The sequence below is a fragment of the Salminus brasiliensis genome, chromosome 24, assembly GCF_030463535.1.
Source record: "Salminus brasiliensis chromosome 24, fSalBra1.hap2, whole genome shotgun sequence".
NCBI lineage: Eukaryota > Metazoa > Chordata > Actinopteri > Characiformes > Bryconidae > Salminus > Salminus brasiliensis.
Genome location: NC_132901.1, coordinates 23,598,102 through 23,622,450, shown reverse-complemented (window position 1 = coordinate 23,622,450; position 24,349 = coordinate 23,598,102). Strand labels below are relative to the sequence as shown.

Sequence of the window (24,349 nt, the reverse complement as noted above, 5' to 3'; positions counted from 1 at the left end):
AAGGGAGGTGCCTCTGATTTAAACAAGAGTAGAAAAGAAACAACACTGGAAACAACAAGTTAAGCCATATATAGCCTATTTTTATATGTATCCTTATATATATATATATATATATATATATATATATCCTTTTAGGCTCATCGCCCTCTTGTGGGCACAGTGTGCAACTGCAGCTTGGAGTCTTAGTTATAAGTTATTTAGATGTTTAAAATGAGGAATTCGAGGAAAATATGTAAGATAAGCTCACTTACACATATTTCTCTAAGAAATGAAGAAATGTCCTCTATACTGGCTATCGATAACTGCCTTTTATGTAAAGTGTGAAATAAGCACACAATATGAAGCTGTGGTTCATTTTAAGAACTAGCAGTTTCAGTTCCCACCCAAAATAACATTATAAAGGCATCATTAAGGAGAAATTTAAACAAGATTGATTTAAACAAGAGTAGAAAAGAAACAACACTGGAAACAACAAGTTAAGCCATAAATAGCCTATTTTTATATATATCCTTATATATATATATATATCCTTTTAGGCTCATATCGCCTTCTTGTGGGCACAGTGTGCGACTGCAGCTTGGAGTCTTAGTTATAAGGTATTTAGATGTTTAAAATGTCTTTTTGTTATCTATCAATGTATTTTTATTTGTATGTATTTGTATTTTATATGTTATTTTCTTTTCATTTGAAACTGGAGGTTTTAAGTTTGTGGTGGTATGTTTACTCCTATTTCAGGGGGCTGACGTAGCACATTATATATGATGAAACTATTGCAGACTATTGGGTTATTGTGTCTGTGCTCAAAAGCTTTCAAAAGAAAGTTAACAAAGCATCTGCAGGTGTCTAGGATGCTGAAAAGAAGATGCGGCTCTCTTTTTAACAAGAGTATTTAAAGAAACAGCACTGGAATTAGTGGAGAACACATTTTAAATGTTATTTTAGGAAGACTCTTCAGTAGAATTTTACTTTTACATATTAAGTTCTAACTCCTAAAAGCCATGTCCTGTTGATAGCAGGAACTGGAGATATGTCTGTCATTGTTTTTTTGAGGTGATCTCTTTCTTTTCAGCAGGATTCTGACTTCATACCCTGGAAAATATGGACACCTGGGATTGAGAAGATCGGCAAAATGTCCTGGTGATATTCAGAAGGATGTGAAAAACTGTAAAGTTGAGCTATGAAACATTTCATGTTGTAGTTACAGATAGATATAGGAATGAAATCTTCAAATCTTCAAGCTTTCCTATGAAAAAACTTACAAAGGTACACTAAGACATTCTTAATTCTCAAAAAAAGAAAAATCTTAGGAAGTTCATTAATATTCTCTTAGGAAGTCTTAAATATTGGTTTTCTTGTTTAGACCAACTGTAAGAAGTCTTTTAAGATGAAAAACTTTCATCTTAGCTTGATTCTTAAAAGACTTCTTACAATTTGTTTTTGAGAATTAAGAACGTCTTAGTGTACCTTTGTAAGTTTTTTCATTTTAAAAGTATTTCACATCTTATAATGAACAATTTGATATGACATTCATACTTTTTCAGTAATTAGCATTACTAGGGCAAGCAAAATGTAGGAGAAACAGAATCAAGCTAAGCATTCAAACACTAAATAAACCAAAGCTGGAAGTGAACTGTCTTTATGAAGACACTAGTAGTACTTTAGGAACAATCTCCTACCTTTCGAATCACAAATGAAGACCTAAAGAAAACATTTGAAAGTTTCTAGTTTGCTTCATTCAGTCTTTTGGATGGAAAATAAATTGGAATAAATATATCGGTACCATTCTGTTTAATTAATTGTTATTGCATTCAGACTACATTCAACAAAATGACAGTGCAAGCAGAAATAAGACAGATAGGAGAATTTTCATTGGATGTAATGATGGTGTTAACATAAATAATAAACATATTATATACAGAAGTGATAGGTCCACAGTTAATCAAACATGAGACATATTTAATAACCTAAAAAAAATCCTCACTTGTAAATCTCTGGAAATACACCCAAATTACTGGCCGACTCTACTGCAGATGTACAGAATCAGTCATATGTGACTGTAGTCTAGCTACTACCACATCCTTGTATATGAGTGTTTGTTTGCCCCACAAAGTCTCACAACCCCACAACCCAGCCCTGATTATATCTCTAACAGCACATTCTAAAAGCATTGAAACTTCCTGCTGACTGACTTGTCTGAAAGCCTAGCATGCATTCCTAATGCGACATAGTGACTTTTACAAGGAAGTGTTCAGGAAATAGACAAAATAGACAAGATAGTGGAAATAGAGATAGTAAGTTGTGTGTTACTATTAGAGGACTTGCGTACGGCATGAACAGGCGGGAGTCATTCGACGTAAGGGTGGATATGTAATGGAAACACATTCAGAAATGCAGTACTGTGCAAAAGACCTAGGCCAATAGTTTACAACCATTAATCTGGGCAGGAAGTGTGTATTTGTGCTGATGAAAACACCATATTACATAAGAATAATCTCAAAAAAACAAATAACGCAGTAAACAGTAACAAGAGTTTTAAAGAACTACATAAAGTAGCTGGTTTTATTGAGGGATTTTTAGAGATTTCACCTCAAAACCTCCAATATGACCAAAACTATTGGTTTTGGATGATAACTGACAACTACAAATATTACTGAGCTGGTTTAGAAATGGTTAACCAATGCAGTGTAACGCAATGTGTATTCTCCATAATATTGCAGACACACAGTAACATGGAGGATACACTGTATGAGATGAAACGGTAAACACACTGTTAAATTTCCTTAAGGAATTTTTAGAGGTTCTTCAGTTTAAAACAGTGCAGGAACCTCTTAAGATGCTTTGAGGAGCCTTCAAGGAACCTTAAAAAAAACAAAACAAAAAAAAAACATTTACTCGGAGGTGCTTTGGTTCCTCAAAGCACCTTAAGCGGTTCCTACACAGTTTCTCACTGAAGAACCTCCAAAGGTTCCTCAAGAATCTTATACTTTATATATTAAAGTTAAATTACAGTTAAAATGCTAGCTAGCACATCCTTGAATATTTCGGGTGGGAGAACAAGTAAATGTGTGGTATTCCTAATAAACTGTCTAGAGGAGTCTGTTTTTTTTCTTCTTCTAATATCCCAGTGGAGAACTTCAGCCTTGAACATGAAGAAACTCGGAAACAGGTGCTTTAATAGAGAAAATGCTTCAACAGCTTTTTAAGAGATAAATTGATGACCAGTCATTGGGCTGGATAAAGCTAAGAGCTAAGACAGGTGCAGCTGTGTGTGTGTGTGTGAATAAGATAATGTGAGTTAGTTATTAGATTTAATCCATATTTCAGCATAAATAAAGTGTAATTTACCCTCTGAGCTCTACAGTAGAGATGCAGTGTTTACATCGCTAAGTAAAACCGCTAATATGTCTCTAGGCCCTGTAAAGAGAGGGACCTGCAGGAGGTTGGGGCCAAACTTGGTAAGAGGATTCATTTGTGTAAAAAACGCTACTGTGTTAAAGGTGACAGCACTAATTTATTATATTAGTGTTTTTCCAAGCTAATAAACACAGAGTGCCCAATTAAAAAGCAGTTTTATTATTATTATTATTATTATTATTTAACTGGCTGCTAAGACTTTTGCACAGCAGAAATACAGTGAATACACTCAATATAGTGTTCTCTATTAATTAGCTTTAATGCTGAACCTAATACATGCCAACAAAATGAAGCTGTGATTCACGTTAAAGCTAAACGTACCATTTGCACTTCTGTTCCCATTTAAACACGACCCCTCAGCCGGGTTCTCACTTGACATTTAGAAAGAGTTGGATTGTGTATACCTGAAACTTGCTTTGCCCAACATTCCCAGCAACCGTAACAACTCAGAAGTTCCCTGGAGATCTCATAGCTGTTCAGACTGACCCGAACATGCCACGCTTCTGGCTATCCTTGAGCAGGAGTCTTCATTTTTGCTTGTTCTCGTTACTGAATCTCTACACATTTCCCAACTCCAGCTCCTGTGATCCACTAAACGGCCTTTCTTTATTGTAACCTTCTCACAACTGGAACATCTCCAACACCAGGCCTGTCTGGATTAACGGGCCATGGAGTAGGTTTGGTACTGTTTGGCTTCAACCTCAAAAGGCCATGTTCTGCGGATCACTGGAGTTGGAGTTGGGAACGGTTGGGGTTTGAGCACATCCCGAGGCACATGCACTGTGCTCATTTCTTCGTTTCAGTCTGTGCTGGTAAGATAGGTAGGAAGGGAGCGACTGTGGTCAGATCTTCTTTCGGTCGTTGCTTTTCGAGGAGATCTCTTTCTCTGTCCCCAAGCAGCGCACACCCTCCACTAACATGGGCGTTCCGTGGTGGCGGTCTGCAAGAGTCAGGTGGAAGGACAGCCAGTGTCAGGGGATGTTCATGGTGACTCATTTCCAGTGTGGCACAGTCAGCTTTTGACAGCATGCATAAAACCCCTTAATACCACAAGGCTTTTTTACATTTACGGCATTTAGCTGACGCTCTTATCCAGAGCGACTTACAAGGTTACTCATACTACAGAGGTGGGCCAATGTAGTGTTAGGAGTCTTGCCCAAGGACTCTTATTGGTGTAGTGCAGCATAGTCACCCAGTCTCTCACATGGTGTAGTTGCTTACTGTCAAGTACAAAGAGCCTTTGTCATAACAGTGCTATCTGTTGTGCCACACCAATCTCATTTTCATTTAAATTAACATACTGGACATATTTATTATAGAGACATTTACTGCTTCTGACTTTTTTACAGTGGTGGTGACTGGAAGCAGGGGTCATCAGGTCTAAAACAGAAACTTAGACATTTAATTTTTTCATTTTACGCCTACAAGTGTTTCTGAGTTTTCTAGGTAATGTTGATAAATGTAAAATAGTGGAAATATAAAAAACAAATCACATTAAAAATGAGAATATAAAAAAATAGAATGAAAAATATTATATAAATTATTTATAGAACTAATGTAAAACAAACACTGTCATCTTGCAACATATTCATAGATTTTCAGCTAAATGAACATACACAGGCGTCCTCATTGTAGAGATATTTACTAATTCTGTCTTCTTTACAGTGGTGGTGATTAAAAGCAGGGGTCATCATGTCTAAAATCACACATGTAACCGTTTTATTGACAATCTACAAGTGTTTCTGAGATTTCTAGGTAATGCTGATGGTAAAATAGAGAAAATATGAAAATATGCTAGAAAATATTATAATATGGTAAAATATGGTATGGTATATACATAGGTAGAGTTGTGTACTGGTAAGAATGATATGCGATATGATATGTATCACATATTGTGGGTAACCGAGATGGTGGAATGACCTTTTCCTGGGGGTCCGAATGGCAGAGTCGCTCGATGTCTTCAAACACAGACTGAAGACCCTCCTCTTCCAAGAGCACTACAAGAGTACTTAGGCAGAGTGCAGTGTATGTTGAGTATAGTGGGCTCCATACGGACTTTTGTATTTAGTAGTATCTAAGATTAGAGGGATCTTTTGGATTCTAGGCGATACAAGGTGTTTCTTTTGAGTAAACAGTGAAGCACTTTTGTGATTCGCTCTGGAGAAGAGCACCTGCTAAATGTTATCATAAAGGGATTATGATTCAGTGCACTGCCATATATTATGATACAAATGTCAGTAAAACTGCCATATTATAAAGACACAAAAGAAAAGTGGATTTTTTAACCAATCAGAACAGTGGGATTTGAAGACACTGAGAACAACACTGCCCTCTAGTGTTCAGGGTTTAAACACAGCACTAAATGAACTACAGCCTCCCACCAATCTTTTCATTGTAAAAAAACAATAAGAATTAAAAATCCATAATGTGTCTTTAAGAATCTATACAGTATTGCAAAACACACAATATTGTAATACTCTGATTTTGACTCTTATTATACACCCATATTCATTGAGGACTATTTTGCCCTATTTGTACCCCTCCACCAGGGATGGATTATTAAAGAAATGACATGTTTGACCTTAAACCTTTCAGATCTCTGCTTCCATTCCCCACTGCTATGAATAATTCTGACCCTGCATGTATTTCTAAAGCAAAGCATTTCAGACCAAACCACTCTAAATGACCCTGTTCACATCTCAACCATTAATTCTAAGATTTTGAAAAATCGGAGGATTACTTAAGCTGCTAGGTGTAACTCAGAGTTAATATCTGTTTTATAACAGTGAAACATGATTCTGAATCAGCCACTAGGAAGCACTGTTGTGTCATTCCCACAAACACACGGGCTGGTTTCACTGTTATATTGTAGTATAGTACAAGCAGGTCAGACAGATGAGTGTGCCGGCTGAAGTCCAAACGTCACTCGGGATTATTATGAGCTTTCGCTGACAAATGACAAAGACCAAGAGGACAAGCCAGCTGGCATGTGTGTCTGTGTGTGTATGTGTGCAATGGCCTTGTTTTAGGTGCTTGTGGGGACAAAACATGTCTTTGTGAAGACATCTGGTCTGCTGTAGGCTTTATATAAAAAAGCAGCTTTTTGATATTTTGATAGAAGAGCCAAATGCTTCTTTTAGGTACTTCAGATTAAAGAGGAAGTCCACTGATTTTTTATTTCAATCATAAAGATATTGTTTTTCCTCGAACCTATTGCAAAATGAAGTCTCAGGCATCAGGCAGCGTATTCATCCCCATTTAATGCAATTCATTTTCATGTGATGTGGCTTTTAGAGGCATTTAACTTTTTAGACATCTGGGTCCATTCACCACCAATGTAAAGAAGTCTAACTCTGGCATGGTTTTCCCACCAAACCACTCTTTATAATCACTTTATTTACAATAATATTATGAATAATATAATAATAATATTGAACATTAGATAAAATTCTGCTGTTGGTGTACTGTGTGTATTTTTTGCTTTGCCAGCATTTATGTGCAGCCGTGTGTGATGATGTGTGTTTGTGAAGCAAGTCTTTCATTCCCTGCCGTTATGTAAGACCATGCACGTGTGTGTGTGTGTGTGTGTGTGTGTGTGTGTGTGTGTGTGTGTGTGTACAAGTGTCTCTCACCCATCACTCTGGCCTGTACTCTCACTCGAACACTGCTGTCTCTCCTACTCCTGTTAACCAGAGTGAGCTCCTCCTGCACCACGCCTTCCTGCTGTGCACTGTACTCACACACTACTTTCACACCACCTACACACAGATGGAGTAGGGGGGAGGGAAAATGGGAAGAAAGAGGGAGAAGGGGTGAGAGAGTGCATGACGGGATGTAAGAACTGAAATTTTGGAAAACTTACTAAACGCCAAATTGAAATGTTGTTCGTACGTACCAGTGTGGTACAAAATAAAGGTATATACACTGTTAGAAAATATACAAAAATTAAAATAACAAATATGGCTTTAAAATCTGTTGAATTACTTATTCGGTAATGTCTGATTGGCTGCTCCACACTCATCATTGAATTCCGTGTTATTGCATAAAGTTATGTAATGTATTAATGAATTAAGTTACTAAAAACCATTGTGTTGTAAAGCAGCTATTGCCTACTGTTGACAGAGGCAATTTAATATTTATTGGTATACAAAAGAGGCAAAAGATAAGCAAGGCTTTTATTTTTGTTGGATGCTGAATGAATGCACAAGCTTATTCAGAAAGCAGTTTTATTTATTTGTACGTGTTTTTAATAAGAGTAACAATAAAAAGTGCTCTCATTCGAAATGTTGTTTTCTTACAGTTTAGAGGTCAGAGGATTTATATAAAAAATAATCTTATATAAAAATTCATCCATTTACTGATTTTAATGTTTTACTGGCTGCTCTATAATGTGAATTCAGTGGAAATGCACTAAGTTATGTATTGAATTAATAGTAAAAGTTACTAAAAGCCATTATTTTGTGAAGCAACCACTACAGAGACTTCTATACTAAATGGAGGGCCTATTCTTTGATAATAGTTTGTTTAAGGGGTTAAAAAGCATTAACAAGGCTTTTGTTCTTGCTGGATACACTATGTTTTTTTGCATATGCAAAAGCAGAAGCTCAATCAGACAGCAGTCTGGATTGGTCTTATTATTGTTACAATCAGAGAAGTAAAAATGTGCACTATTGATGACATTTTGTTGGTTTCTGGCAGTGACAAAACAAATAGTTATAAATTACATATCAAGTACATGCAACAACATCACATAATGCTCTACTGGATTTTTGCATGTAAATGTTTTTGCTATTGTGAATGCGTTTCTGCACATACTGATGTTTTCTATCTGTATGTCTTTTTGTTTTTGATTGTCCATGTCTATAAGTTGAAAAGACAGAATGCAAAAGTACACAACAAACCTGTTTAAGGCTTGTAAGAGATAGACAGGAAGGAAGATGGCAGATAAAGAGGCAAAGCACAATATAATAATACACAACACACAAACCCATTTAAGGACTGAACAAGAATGAAAGGCAGAGAAACAGCAGACTGAGAGGCAAAGCATCAGGGGACATGTGGGCATTACGGAACTAACCCATATCCCACAACAAAGCTGTAGAATTGAAACAAGTAGAACAGACACTTTTATACCAAACAGGATGTTTAGAAACAACAGAAGCAGCAGGACAATCGTTCATAGCATTAAACAAAATAAATGGAACATATTCAATCATCACACTGATTATTTTATAGGCCATGGGCTTTTAAAACCCTGTGTTATATTCTTGACATATTTAAATAAATAAATAAATAAAAAACACACACCCAGACACACACCCACACACATATAAACACACACTCCTACTGGCTCACAACGTGGTGAAAGTATTGACCTGCTGAAAAAATTATGCTGCCATTAATACACCTACAGTGTTCCAGCTTGCAGAAGGATCGATGCAACAGTGAAAGGTGAGTGTGGTTATTGATCTCGGCCTGTAGTCTTGCTCTTGGCTGGATGTCGAGAGTGCTAACAGGATCTGACACCCACATAAACTGTTCCACATTGAGATTACAATCATACAATAATGGCTCTGTTTTTAGGTCTGGAGTCAGAACTACGCAGACTGCCCAAATATAGATCACAAGAAGTTTGTTCAGAAGTAACGTCTGCTCTAAATGAAGAGATGGAAAAACAGGGCCTGAAGGAAATGCCTGAAACCCTCAATCAAGAAGAATTGCTCTGGTGATAACAGTGGACATGAGGGTCTTGCGAAGTGATTGCTCATTTAAGAACAGAGGGGTGTTTCAGGAAGCAGAATATTTTAACAAAGCTGGAGAACCAGCCAGAGTGTTGACTCTCCAATAGGATAGTCTCGTCTGGCTCTTCAGGGTCATGGTGGGTCCGGAGCCTATCTGGAATCCTCAATTTCATCCTGAATGTAGTCAAATTATCCCAAACATATCTGAACCTTGCTTCTTTCATTTTGAACTGGAGCTACAATGCTAATGTAGCTAATAAGCAATGGAAACTTATATTGAAACTAAGCTAATAGGGCTTAAACAGACTAGCTTTGTGGTCTTGGGTACTGTAATGTAGTGATCACCAACCCTCCCCTTTCTTTCATGCATGTTTCTTCTCCAACATAGCTCTTAAAAGTGGTCAAAAATCTTTTTACTGACCGAAACTGCTGAATAAACTTGAAAATAATAAAGAATTGTAGATTTCTGGCTTTATCTTAATTCTAGAAGTTCACCTGTCGTGAAGAAGAATACCAGAAAAAGAACTCAAACAGGGTAAAGAGACTCAATCCATTTGAAGGCACCCATTTGACTCCTTTTCCCAACTCCGCCCATGCTTATTTGTACATCCTCCTAAATAAAACATGCAAAGCGTAACCATAGTAACAGACATCTTTTTCAATGCAGCTGTAAGATGAAGACTGAGTTGGATCACATATATTCTGATCTGGCTTTTCCGACTAATTGTTGCACTTAAGCTATGCCCCAGATTTCATTATCACATACGTTGAATGGACAAGTGTATTGGGACACACCTCTTAGTGAAGGTATGGGTGGTTCTAAATAGCTCACTGAACTCCAGCATGGTTCTGTATGTAATAGGAGCCACCGCTGCATCAGCAACAACAAGTCAGCTGGTGAAATTTCCTCCATCCTAGATCTTCCACCATCAACAGTGAGGGGTTTACTTATTGAACAGTGGAAGCGTTTAGGAACCACAAAAGGCAGCGGAGCCACATAAGATTGTATAGCTAATCAAAAACTTCTGAGGACAGTTTTTAGATGAATCCAGGGAGGAAATCAGCAGGAAGGCAGGAACTCTGACTGTCAAGTACTGCTTTGTAAGATTTGTGTGGTAAAGTTTGTCAGAACAGGAAAGCATACCTTCAGGACGTGGTATGATTCGGGTGGCGCGGAGGCGTGGCTTGGGCGTGGTCCGAAGAGCAGGGGATAGGGTGGCGTCTTTGCCCAAAGTGGGGACTTGAGGGATTGTAAAGCTGATCTCGTACTTGTGCTGGATTCTTAGGAATCCAACCTGCACAGATGTTGTTCAAGTCATTAAAGGTTCTTTAATGAAGGCAATTGTTCTATATACAATAATGACAACCCAAAGAACCATCTAAATATATACATTGACCTTTACCTGGTTAAAGGGATATAAAGGGTAACTCTTGTAGATGTAGATTCTTTATAGAACTTCAAAAAACTAAACAACATTTTCTTTATAGCCATAACATTAAAACCACCAGCCTAATATTGAGTTGCCCCCCAAAAGTTGCTGCCAAATCAGCTCTAACCACTTGAGACATGGACCCCACAAGACTTATGAAGGTGTTTTGTTGTATCTGGCATGAAGATGTTAACAGCATATCTTATAGGTCCTGTAAGTTGTGAGGTGGGCCCTCCATACGCAATAGTGAGCCTTGGCTGCCCAATTGGTTCACTGGTTGTCCTTTCTTGGAGCACGTTTGGTAGGTACTGACCACTGCATCCTTAAGTCATCCTTAAGCTTGTCCATTTTTTTCTGCTTCCAACACTGACTGCTTACTTGCTTGAGAGGTGCCACTGGAACCAGATCATCAATGTTATTCACTCCACCTGTCAGTGGTTTTAATGTATGACTGAAATCTGAAATCTAAAATCTCATGCAGTTGCTTATCTACTGTGTGAAAAGGACGTTGATATAAGAGGGAAGGTTGGGAAAGAGTGGGCATGTAGCTGTGGATTTGTTGACCCTGCTCACCTTGACCAGGTACGTTCCATCTGGTTCTGTCTGTGCGGTGATGACCTTGTCCTGCTGGGTGTCGTTGCAGCAATCGCTGAGTGGGTCCTCCTCCGCTTCGTCAGGAAACCGCACGCCTCCGCCCTTAGATGTCGAGCCTGTCGGAGTGAGGGAAAGTGGGAGGAAGAGAGAGAAAAAGACATATAATCAGAGAGAAAGAATGGACTAGGAACTCATGCAGAGATGATGATACACACATTTGAGACCCTCTTCTCTGTGAGTGGGAGAAAGAAAGAGAACAAACGGATAAAGACTGAATGTACGCATAAAAAATATAAATATATAGTACCAGTCAAAAGTTTGGACACATGTTTGAGAATGTGTTCTGATCATCATCTGAAAATGAAAACATTTGATCCAGGGTTTCCTTAATCTCTTAAAATAGCCTCAAATTTTCAAGACATTGGAAACATTCCAATGAGATTCTGGCTCACGTTGAGATTGAGTCACACAGTTCCTGCAGATTTTTCAGAAGCACTTTTCTGCTGAGGATCACCTGTTCTACCACATCCCAAAGGTCTTCTACTAGATTCAGATCTGGTGATTGGGAGGACCACTGAATAACACTGAACTCTAAACATGTCATAAAACCAGTTTAAGAGACTTTGGGCCTATTTCCACGCCTTACGCCTATATGGTCAAAAGCCGATCCACACCAAGAGACCTTCAAACTTCAAGTACGGCTCGGCTCGACCCGCCATCCCTCAAAATCCGTGGAAGACAAGCGTCCAGGCTTTTTTCTGTCTTGCACCGAAGTGGTGGAGCGAACTTCCCCTGGGTGTCCGAACGGCAGAGTCGTTCGCTGTCTTCAAACGCAGACTGAAGACCCTCCTCTTCTGAGAATACTTGGACAAATAGCAGAGTACTATGGTCACCTTACTGACTTGTGCTTAGTAATGTCTAAAGCTTAAAGGTATATTTGAACTATTAGTCTATTCTGAATGGCTAAGGTTTTTCTTGGTTAAATAGCAAAGCACTTTTGTAAGTCGCTCTGGATAAGAGCATCTGCTAAATGCCGTAAATGTAAGTGTAAATGTATGTTTTAATAGCAACGGTGCTTGCGAATACATCTATGCCGATGGGTGTGGTGGTCTCGAAATAAAGTGTGTTCAGGTAAATTACTGGCATTTTGCTATCTTGGTTAACTGTACCCAATGCACATACACCCCTGCACAAATCTGCCCTTGGCTCTTATAGGGACATGCTTATTTGGTTCATTGCACAGTACGCCCAAAACACACCCATGATTCATTAAGAGACTTAGTGCATAAATTTTGCGAATTACTTTTCCCATCACTACGATAGCAAAGACACACTGACACGCCCTAAATCAATCTGTGCGGTGCGTGGATGACAGCTCACCTAAGAAGATAGATAAAATAGGCCTCTTTAGCTTTTTGACATGATGCATTATGATTATGGGAATATGCATGGTTATGTAGGGATGCACATGGTCAGCAACAATACTCAAACAATCAGTGTCATTCAAGCCATGATTAACAGCCCAATATGCGCCAGGAAAACATTTCCCACACCATTACAGCACCTCCACCAGTCTGGACCCTCTCTCTGTAAGCACTGCAAAGTGGCAGAAGTCCTATTATAATTGACCACAGTCTGATCTTCTCCTCGGCCCACCTCCACCTCTCTGCGGTGTTGGCTGGGTTTCTAAACTAACAAATGCACTTTTAATGGTGGTGCACTATTTTTATATGATATTTAAAAACTTGTACCTGAAGGATATCTGTCAGGACACTACATTTGTACAGACAGAAAGTCAACATTCATTGAAAATTACCAATCATTTTTTTCTGTTTTTATTTTTAGGTACATTGACAAAGAAAGTCTCCTTAGAGACTTAGAAATCCGGCCTACAGGAGGCAGATTCAGGAGTCAGGAGACTAGATCTTTAATGTTGGAGTTTTATTCATGTGCAAACAGAAAATCACATGGTCACAGCTTAGTTGATCACGGACAGTCTAGTCTAGTCTGACCCAGTACAGTCTAGTCCAATCCAGTCTGATTAGGGATATTTCGGGAGAACCTTACATACATTGGGAATGGTGGGAGGGGAAAGGATGATGAAGAAGAGGAGTTTAAGGAGGGGTAGGAGGGGGGTGTACTTGGAGGGTACTTGGAGTACCAACATTAGGAGGGGTTGATGATCATCACACAACAAAGGAGCAAGGTGTTGACTCTCTGCAAAGGTGTGTTAATTGTATTACCATACAGTTGGCAGTCAAACAGACAAAGGAGAGTGACCACTTCAGGTCGGCAGACAAAGAGTGATCATCATACAAACAAAGGAGTAAGATGACCATTTGCTAACTTTCTATATGGCTGAAACCATAAGAAAGTAATGTTAGAAAGAGGCATATTGTCTCTCAATAAATTCTATATCTCCAGTGGAACTTATATAGTAATGAACATGCCATAAAGTATGAGAAATTCATATCTACATAGTAACTCTAGTAACAAAAAACTGAAGATTAAGAGGTTAAGATTAAGATTAGGTTTTAACACACACCTGAGTAAACCTATTTATGCATGCAACATTCAGTCACGGTCACACACACACACACAAATGGCCACTGACTTTTCCTTCCTGTTGCCATGTCAACATACAGCCAAGAAAGACCAGTGATGAAGAGTGATGTCAGTGTGACAGCATCTCTAATGACCAGCCATTCACTGTCCGACTCCTGCAGAGAGAGAAAGAGACAATTACCTTTGAGTCTTAAAGGACACATATTCTACATTTGTGTGATTTTATTTACTGAATTTATTTTGAGACGAGCAGTTTACAACCTTTATTTATCCCCTAAAACATTTTTTATGTTGTGTCTCATAAAATGAAAACAGCAGCCTAAATGTACAGGACAAACTGCTACATATGGACTAAAAAAAAAAGCCCCTGGATGTTTGGGCCTCCTAAAATGCCCTTAGCTGAACTGGTGGCTATATATGAATATATAGCTATATATGAGTGAGTTGTGGCATTACGACCATGATAAATACAATAAAAACATGCTGCCTTTACAGCTTGTTTTCATTGTTTCAGTATATGGATTGTAACTGAAAACAAGCTGTTATTGCTGCTTTATTTCCATAAATGTACTGTAAACCTGAAGACAGAGTGGTGACATTACAACCATGATAAACTTAAATGCACAGAAATAGTGAATAAGGTGACAATAATTTACATATATGCACAGTAATCCTGAGGAGTCAGGACATCACAACTATGACGAAAGAATTGAAATGATGCTATTATTGAAAATTTATTTTGATTAATCTAAATAAATAAACCTGAAGAGTGATTGGTGACATCACAACCTCAGTGAATATGGCAACAATCTGCCTTTGCAGTGCGATTTCCAAATATGCACAGTGATCCTGCGGAGTGGTGACATTACAACCATGATGAACTGAAATGCAGGTTGCCTCTGCATCTCCGTTTCCATGTATGCACTGTAATGCGGTTAAGATAAAGCATGAACCCAGTTTTTCCATGACTGGCAGAAGACAGTTAACTAGCAGGTGCCTTGCCGACGTGAGTTCAAACAGTGCTCCTTTCCTTCATCTATTTTTGGCGGCTCCAGGAGAATGGGAGAAAGCAGCACAGCCATGGACAGACTGATTAATCAAGTGCCTTGTGCTTCAAAGTATTGCCAAATCACTGTCCAATGTCATATCCATGCCAAAAAGATAAAGACAAGTACAAGAAAAGCTAGTATTTTAGAGTGATACATTAGAAGTGGCATGTTCATCTTTTTTATATTATTATTATATAGGCCAAATTATGCAAATACACTAGTAGCACCCAGTCAGCCGCATGGGGTACCACAGCAACATCTTGAAAACACCCTAGTAAGCATGTGAGACAGTATAGCAACCATCTAGCAACCATATCATCTGGGATATCATAGCTGTGACTTACCAAGACAATAGCAACCACCCAGCAGTCATTTAGTAGCACCATAGCAACCCCCTGGAATAACATAGCAGCTACCTAACAACACAATAGTAACCACCTAGCAACCACTTAGTTACACTATAGCAACCACCTGGGATACCATCACAGCGATTGAGCAACACAATACCGACCACCTAGCAACTACTCAGTAACACCATAGCAATCACCTGGGATACCATAGCAGCCACCTAGCAACACAACGACAGCCACCTAGCAGCCACTTAGTAACACCATAGCAACTATCTAGACATTAAACATTATAGCACCCATATGACAACCACATAGCAGCACCTGGGATACCATAGCAGCCACCTAGCAACACAAGAGCAACCAATTAGCAACACCATAGCAAGCACCTATGATACTATAGTAAGCGGTTAGCAACATCATAGCAACCACCTAGCACATGGGGTAACACAGCAACATCTTGCTGTCTCGGGGAGAGCTTAGCAATCACTTTAGTGACCAATTAGGAACCACTTAAGCTGTGCGACTGTTTTACCTTCTGAACACCAGTGATAATCTCACAAAGCCTCAGGGAACTCAAGCCTTGTTTCTGGACCATTTCTGCTTTTCATGACTGGGGTCAGATAAGGTGAAGCCTGGTCCGAAATCTTCACTGCTGCTTAGCCTGGGAAGCTACAGAGTTCAGCTCTGACTCCAGTGCAGTGAGCTTATAAATGTAAAGGGATGAAAAGATTGACTTTTCAGAAGGACACAACCTACATGGCGACTATCAGTTATGCCCATCCCAGTTCCCAGGAGGTTAAGGCTCCATTATGCTCAGCTTTTAGCAGCACACACTGGTACATCCCTACAAGCACTGCTTTTATCTGAGACTTAGGAAGATAACGCAAGGAGGCAGATCTCCAATCTGAATGCTCTGATCTATCTAGCATCTTTTCTAGCATCAATTTTAGTGTATAATGATAGTTATTTACCGTATTTCTAAATTAACTATTAGTTATTACGCAAACAGTTGAGCTATTTTTCCTGTCTTTTTGATGTACAGCTAATATGGGCTCTAACATGCACCTCCTGAAAGTCTGAGAGTCCTCAGTTTGGCTACATAACCTAGAACAACATGTAAAGGACCAAGCAAACACAACAAATCTAGCTAGCCACACAATCTGGCCAAATGTTTGTGGACACCCCTTCTAATGAATGCAAGCTACTTCAAGTTGCACCCATTGCTGACACCAATGAATACATTTATGGTGCTCCATCCAGTACTTTTGAGATCCAGTGCAGTTGGAGAGTTGGGGATGATGAGGTGGTGGGATGATCATCCAACATCCTGATCTCACTAACGCTCTCGTCACTGAACGCAATCAAATCCTCAGTGCTCCTCCAAAATCTAGAAGAAAGCCTTCTTTCCTGGACAGTAGAGACAGTTACTCCAACAAAAACAGGTTAAACTCTTTTTTAATACCCTTGATTTCAGAAGAAACAATGAATAAGCAGGTGTCCCAATACTTTTGTCCATGTTGTGCACATGTTTGAATGTTCATGCCTACAGTTTCACAGTTTTGAGAACCTTTGTAATCTTTCTAATTCCAATTAGAATAATGAGCTATCATGCTGGCTTTTAAAACATAATCCCATGGGATAAACACTCTGCAGGAGGAGACCCTCAACAGAATTTGGAATTAATAGGGACGTCATGGGACGGAGCCAGGCCTGCTAATTATTTATAAGATGCAGCAGAATCCCACCAAGGGACCATTCAGAGCAAAGTTTATGAGTGTCAGTAAAATTAGATGCTTTTAACAGCCCAGAAAAGCTGTCCCTGCATTTACTACATTTATACAAACCACTGCACACACTACTTTTGGAGCGTATAACATTACCGTAGTATATAAAATTAATTCCTATAAGGCTGTGCCTGGCGGAAATTATGAGGTCTTAATATCCTCTGCTTTCCGATGCTGATCGCTTTGACAGCTTTTTAATAAGGCTTTTCCTCTCCTGAGACTTATAGTTCTCATCCCAGGAACTAAGAAGGACGTGGAAACGTTTGTGCACCTCATTCATGTCACAGTCATACAAATACACTAGTAACACCCAGTCAGCCACATGGGGTACCACAGTAACATCTTGGCAAGACCCTAGTAAACCACATGTGACACTATAGCACTCACATAGCAACCATTTAGTAACGCCATATCAACCACCTGGGATCCCATAGCAGCCACTTGGCAACAGAATAGCAACCACCTAGCAACCACTCAGCAACACCACAGCAACCACTTGGGAGAGTCACCTAGCAACACAATAACAACCACCTTGTAACACCATAGGCAACCACCTGGGTGGCAGCCACCTAGCAACACAATGACAACCACCTAACAACCACTATGTAACACCATAAGCAATCACCTGAGGTACCATTGCAGCCACCTGGTAACACAAAAACAACCACCTAGCAACCACTATGTAACACCATAAGCAACTACCAGGGCTGCCAAAGCACCCACCTAGCAATCACTTTGTAACACTATAGCAACCACCTAGGATACCATAGGGGCCACCTAACAACACAGTGACAACCACCTAGAAATCACTGTTGCAACCACCTGTAACAAAACAGGTGAGGTCTTGATATCTGAGATCTGCTTTCTGATGCCGACGGCTTTTTAATGAGGCGTTTCCTGTCCTAAAACGTATAGTTCTCATCCCAGGAACTAAGGAAGGAATTAACAGCCAAACACCAGCCTGTTAACTTGGAAATCTTTGAGCCTAATCCGTGTTATTATGCCAGGCCAGCTGTGTGCCTGGATATTTGGAATGATAGTAGGACTCACGCACAAATCATAGAGGCTTAAGTCAACCTGAGCTTTTCTGTGAATAAGAAAAGTTATTTTGGGCCCTTTAACTGGGTCTAAAATTTCTCATTTAAATCCGGTCTGACGTGCCGAAGGGAACAAAGGGGTTTACGTAACCCTAATCACTAGTGAATGGAGGAAGAACAGCTGTAGACGTGATGCCGGTTTCTAATGATCTAGCATGTGTCCCAGGAGTACGCTCCTATCTGACAAGTAGGAGAAACGATCTGGGCAAGTCAGTAGCGTCAGAGTATGAATCCTTCATATATGACAGTGTTTCCCAATACTGCTTCTGGAGTTCCCTGAGGTTCCAGTTTTAAAGCTGTCTCATGCTCATCCTACTAGGGCTGCAGTCAAGACCAGCTTGGTTGAGCCAAAGGTAAGTTCAAGATTAGTCAAGATTGAGTCAAAGCCAAGTCTACAGAAGAAACGGGAGTGAGTCAGAGACAAGGCCAAATCAAGGCAGAGTTTAATTGGGAGTGAGACTGAGGGCGTCCTTCTATAATCAGTGGTCTGGGGTTCGCTGCAAGCGGATGCTGGCATGCCGAATATGGGGTTGTGTGATTGGTTCGTTTTGTCATGTGACTGCTTCGCCTTATTGCCTGCATGGCTAAAAAACGTCTTGTTTCCAGAGTCAATGTTGACTTCAAAAACGAGTGAGACACCTATAGTTGGTTTGCTCTGGTCCAAATCAGTTACCACTTGGAGGGTCTTCCCCTTGTTTTGGTTTGTTTTGCATGCAGGTAAAAATCCAAGCCCACCAAAATGCATCACCACAAACCATGTGAGAACATTCTCTTCTCTTATTGGTCAGACCTGTCTGGGGTGGAGCAAGAAAGTAAAGGCAGAAGGTCCTGTGTTCTGGACTAGTGCAGATCTCTGTGCAGCTTATCATGGACCAACCTCAGAGATGGCATTAGTTCATAGCTCTAGTAACGTTAGTTATCCGGGCAGTAGATCAGGTGAGCACCTGGCTACGAGAGCTGATTAGCTCAAACTTGTGGAGCACACCTGATGGTTGGGTCGGATTGAGATCACGTCAGATCACGTTCTCATCACAAATAAACCACTTCAGAGATCAACTGGGACCAGACCGAGACCACCTCTTCTTAAGGGTCTCGTGCAGTTGTTTTGGCCTGTACTGTATTCACACCTGCCCAAATAAATTTAGTCAGGGCAAAGTTCAAATGAAGCGAGACACAGTCAAAACAAGGTCCAACTAAGTCATTTCCACTTTGTCTCACTCTGACTCGGTCTCATTCTTGCTTGACTTTAGCTCACTCTCATTTGTGCTCATTCTTGACTTGTCCTAATGCTCAACTGGGTTTTATCTTGAATAGGTCTGGACTCTGGTCTTGCTTTCATTTGGACTCTCTCACTCTCTCTCAATTCGTCTCAGCCTTGCCTCAGACTTAAAATGAGTCAGAGTTAAGGCTAAGACTGAATGAGATACATGTTATTAATGTTATTACTTTTTTTTATTGCTAAACTGGTTCATTAGAATGTTATTATTACATTGCACAATATTATCAAATTCAAATATTAAAGGTGCACGTATTTGTCACTGTACAGTGTACACCAAAACGTGTCCTCCGCATTTAACCCATTTGTGGTAGTGAACACACACACAATAGTGAACTAGGGGCAGTGAGCACACACACACACCCAGAGCGGTGGGCAGCCAACTCCAGCCCGGGGAGCAGAGAGGGTAAAGGGCCTTGCTCAAGGGCCCAAAAGAGGCAGCTTGCCAAGCCTGGGAATTGAACCCACAACCCTGTTATCAACAGCCCAGTGCTCTAACCGCTGAGCCACCACTGCTCAACCGTATATTGAAATGTGTTTTGAATTAAGACTCGAGTAAAACCCCGGACTCCACTTTTGAACCGCTGTTAATTAATGGTCCTTCAAAAACCTGTGGTGCCTGTAAACACCAAAGGAACATATAATCAGGTCTTAAATGGATCTGTAACATTAAGCACTGGAGGAGTATCTTCCTTCTCTTAGGATCTCAGAACTATTGTTTATCCCACTTTTGTACGTTTCGATAACAGTATTCCTCCCTCACACTCTAAATGTGTTTTGCCACCTGCCTCTGTGGCTCTCAGATTGCTCCTTAGAGGTCCGGACCTTGACTTCTGCAATGCTGCTTTGGGACAATCTGTACTGTACGAGGTGAATAAGCATGCCTTTCACATCTGACTGCTCTGTCTGTTCAACTCATGCATTCTAATGCCACGAAGGGCTTGTTTACGAGCTGAGGACTCAGCGAGTCAGGTGAGTTAGAGCAGGGAAAACAGTAGAGTGTGCAGTTGAGGACAGTTATGTGAGGACCAGCAGTGGGAAACAGTGATGTATAATTCATAAGAAGCAGAAGGTACCAGGCAGAGCACCATGTTTAAAAATAATAACAATCATTTCAGTGCAGTGCGGTGGGTTATTATCATAAGTGCAGGTTTATCTTTGCATGCCAAAGCTATGGCAGGGATGACAGATGCAGGGGAGCAACGGGACACGAAGCGGACAGTTGGTGTGCCAGTATGGGCTGTGGACTGTTAGATTACTTAACTATGAGCTCAAAAACTGGATACAGTGTATTGATTCATGTTATATACATATATATACATAGGTTTACTGATGGACTCATTGATTGATTGATTGATTAATTGATAGACGATAGATAGATATAGATATGCTGCTCATCTGTGGTTATATAATTTACACTCCCCTTCAATAAGGTTATGAGGGACACACAGGTAAACACACATAATCCATATCCATGCACATTTCTTAAGCTTCTCCACTCGTAGATCTACTGTGAACACACCAGATCATACCGAAGATAAGACACCCCACTTACCCACTGCTTTGATGGATGTGGGATGAATGAAGGCGTGTGCTCCACTCCGTCCGCTGTGTCTCGATCTGTGCTGTCCTAGACGCAGTGTACGGCACAGTTGGTCCAAACCACCCGTTTTCCGTCACACCCCTCCCTCCTGCGCTATGATTGACCGCCAGCATCCATAATCAGTTGCAGTCCGAGCGCTCCGTGGATGCGGTTGGCTGACGCAGCGCAGAGGGACTATTTGTTTCCCACCCGTTTCCAGCCACAGCCTGCGCTCCTATCGGCTGCTTCTCTCACCTTCAACGCTGGGATTGGTTAGAGGTAGATATTCCCAGGTTGGGGGCGTATACTACTCGATGCTGTTAGCCAATCCGAGGTGAAGAGGAGTGTTGCAAGCCAATCGACGGGTAGGAGGTGGAGTGTGGCGGAATATGGGTGGGAATAATGAACCCAGGTTACTTTATAGGGCCAGTGATGGATTTCTTAGCAAAACATAAATGTCTGTGTCTGCAACTATGGTCACTTCTATGGACACGTTTTACATTAAATAGGACGATGTGGTGTAATTTATGAACATTATATTGGGTTAAAAATTCCAATATTTTCAGTGGAAAATGTTGCATACAAATATTTTAAATTATAAGCAAAATTTAGATTAAAATGGTAGTTGACAAACATCCTTACTATAATACATATAGCTCGTTTGGTTTTTAAATGAACTGAAAAAAATCATATTTAATGAAAAACACATTCCTCTATTTTTGTTGAACAACCATCAGGTAAAGAATCTATAGGCTATGTATTATAAGGTATAGCTGTTAAAAGAAACACTATTAAACAGACATAAGCTCTCAGGCACATGGCTCTGTTTGTTTGTTGTCTGTTTTAGCCCCTCCTATTCAATAGTGTTCCCACCTGTGTTTCCTCCCTAGCCACGCCCCTTTGGTAGACCTGGTGTATAAGTACCCCTTTGTTTCAGCCTTCCTTTGTCTGTTTTTGTATGTGATCATGTTGTTTTTTGTTCATGGTGGGTCGCAGTGTGTTTGCTTGGCTGGTTTTTGTTTTTGTTTGTACCCTTGTTTGCATTTCCTTGTTCTGTTTTGTTTGGTTTGGTTTTATCTTCACCAAATACCTGCATTTACATCAGCCTTCAAGCTCCTCACACTGTGACAATAGCAAGTTACACAGTATGTACACCTAATACATACTGTACACATAAAAGCTATTAACGCATTACTGTGTTCATGTTAACCCTGTAAACAAACACTGATAAAGTGGTGGCTCAGCGGTTAGAGCGCCGGGATATCGATAACAGGGTTGTGGGTTCGATTCCCGGGCTCGGCAAGCTGCCACTGTTGGGCCCTTAAGCAAGGCCCTTTACCCTCTCTGCTCCCCGGGCGCTGGAGTTGGCTGCCCACCGCTCTGGGTGTGTGTGTGTGTGTACTCACTGCCCCTACACATGTGAGTGTGTGTTCACTACCAGATGGGTTAAATGCGGAGGACACATTTCGCTGTACAGTGTACAGTGACAAATACGTGCACCTTTACCTTTTTTAAAGTAATTCTATAATGTCAAATAAAGACACTGTTTTTGCCACAAACATTTATTGTCTCATTTTTTACATTAAAAAAATAATAATACATAGATACTAAGATTCATAGATTCTGTTGGAGCTAGCAAGAGAAAAACATGTGACATGCTTCACAAGCTAGTGCTAGCTAACACATGTAGCTAGCCAGCTATGCACACGAGCACATACACAAACATTCATCCAGTAATGTTACTCCTACACCAAACTGATGATAATGTAATGCTGTGCACACTAGCGTGCTAGCTAAGTGCTGTGTAGCTAGCGATACGTAGCAATGCAGTACCACAGAATGGCGACAGGGGGAGCTCCAGTTCAAGCTCGAGTTCAAGTTCCTTATCACTTGCTACTCGTATAAACTGACGGACATAAAAGGTTTAAATGCTTCTTTTCATCTTTACATCTTTACAGACTGACTGTTTACCAGCTTAAAGACAAAAGCTGAAAAAGGCTTGGGTAGTATTGTTAGCAAGCTGAGGTAGCTAGCACTAACAGATCACTAGCATATGTCTGTTTATCTAAAAGACTGGGTGCCTTTTTCTGTATATCCTCTAACTTATCAGACTACAATCTTCAACATTAGTGAAGATGACACAGATGGAATTTGGCCTTTATACTATCCATGAACAAACACACAGTGACAGTGAACGCCATCGTTGTTGTGCCCGGGAGCAGAGAGGGTTAAAGGCCTTGCCCAAGGACCCAACAGTGGCACCCACAACCCGGTTAACATCCTGGTGCTCTAACTGCTAAGCCATCACTGCCCCAGCAGAGTTTATATATAGTTATGGAGGGTATGAAGACGTCCTTCTGTCTGCGTGACAATAAAAAATAAAGTTGGAAATAACGAAACATGCAGCATTAGCAAGAGAGACTGCTGACAACAGTCCAGATAACAATTACAGTGTTGTGATTTACAGGATCTTTAGATCTTTGCAGGTCTACAGTAACATGCTGTATTCATGTTCTACAGTATGAATGTGTTCATTATACAGTAGCTGTGAAAACTACAGATATTTGTTAGTGCATGATTTGTCCATCAGCATGACCCATAAAACAGGCTTTTCCTGCTATAAACATGACATTCATCCTTCAAGTCGTGGCTGGCAAACACCCAGATGTGGAGCTTAAATCTCCACATCTCTCACCAGGTACCAAACAGGACCTTCAACCCGGCTCCGTAAACATGGCATCTTCAGTAAGTCACAATAAATGTAATAATATTGTATTTTTTTCTGTAATATTTAGCGTTGGCATTAATTAGTAGCTTATTCTAAAGTGTTATCCAGCTGGATCAGCCGATTTCTGAACACATCATTTTGACCCCTTCTTGGTTTCTTGGTTTACACACCTTACACATTATGCTCTGTGATTTACTGTCACAGCTACAGCTCCTTTGCACAATGAGCCACAATATTACCACACATCATTGAGAAGATGAAGAATATTTAATAAGAATATTGATTGTTCATCATCATGATCATGTTGCTGGCTTCAGCGTCGCTCCAAAAGTGTCTTGTCGCCGAGAAATCCGAGACAACTCTACTCAAAGAGTGTACATGCACTGAGAAATCTGATTACTGAGCTAAAATCCAGCTGTCCTTAGATGAAGATGAACGGATTTTTGAACGCATGTAAACACCATTAGTGTCTTATTTCAGTTCATTTGCACCAACACTGACAAACACTGTTAATACACGGATGCCGCCTACTGGATGTATTTTAAACTGCCACCAGCATTATGGCTAAAGAGTTCTGTAAGGGCTGGTGAGCTGATCAGTTCTTTTAAGGTGCTGGCCTTGAAGGCCTGATGAGTCAAATTACACATCAATATAATTAGAAAGCTACCAGGTATGTCTGGTTTCCAGTGGGTAGGACCTAATTTTGTGAGAAAAGTCACTCTACATCACTGACTTTGAA

General features: G+C 40.1%; 1 protein-coding gene across 1 annotated transcript; it reads right to left on the bottom strand.

The window, feature by feature from the left end:
- Positions 1–1,771: 1,771 nt before the first annotated feature.
- Positions 1,772–20,928, bottom strand: LOC140546776 (adipose secreted signaling protein). Its single transcript, XM_072670175.1, has 6 exons — positions 20,856–20,928; positions 13,794–13,899; positions 11,159–11,295; positions 10,300–10,450; positions 7,047–7,172; positions 1,772–4,354 (listed from the first exon to the last, which is right to left on the bottom strand). The coding sequence occupies exons 2-6, from the start codon at positions 13,810–13,812 to the stop codon at positions 4,257–4,259; spliced, it is 531 nt and encodes a 176-aa protein (XP_072526276.1). The 5' UTR covers positions 13,813–13,899; positions 20,856–20,928; the 3' UTR covers positions 1,772–4,256.
- Positions 20,929–24,349: the final 3,421 nt, after the last annotated feature.

What these genes read in the sequence shown, in the direction of transcription:
- LOC140546776 (XM_072670175.1), bottom strand. An exon ending in ATGGAACGTACCTGGTCAAG is followed by an intron (nt 10,451 to 11,158) that starts GTGAGCAGGGTC and finishes ACATCTGTGCAG; the next exon opens with GTTGGATTCCTAAGAATCCA. An exon ending in AGTACAGGCCAGAGTGATGG is followed by an intron (nt 4,355 to 7,046) that starts GTGAGAGACACT and finishes TGACTCTTGCAG; the next exon opens with ACCGCCACCACGGAACGCCC.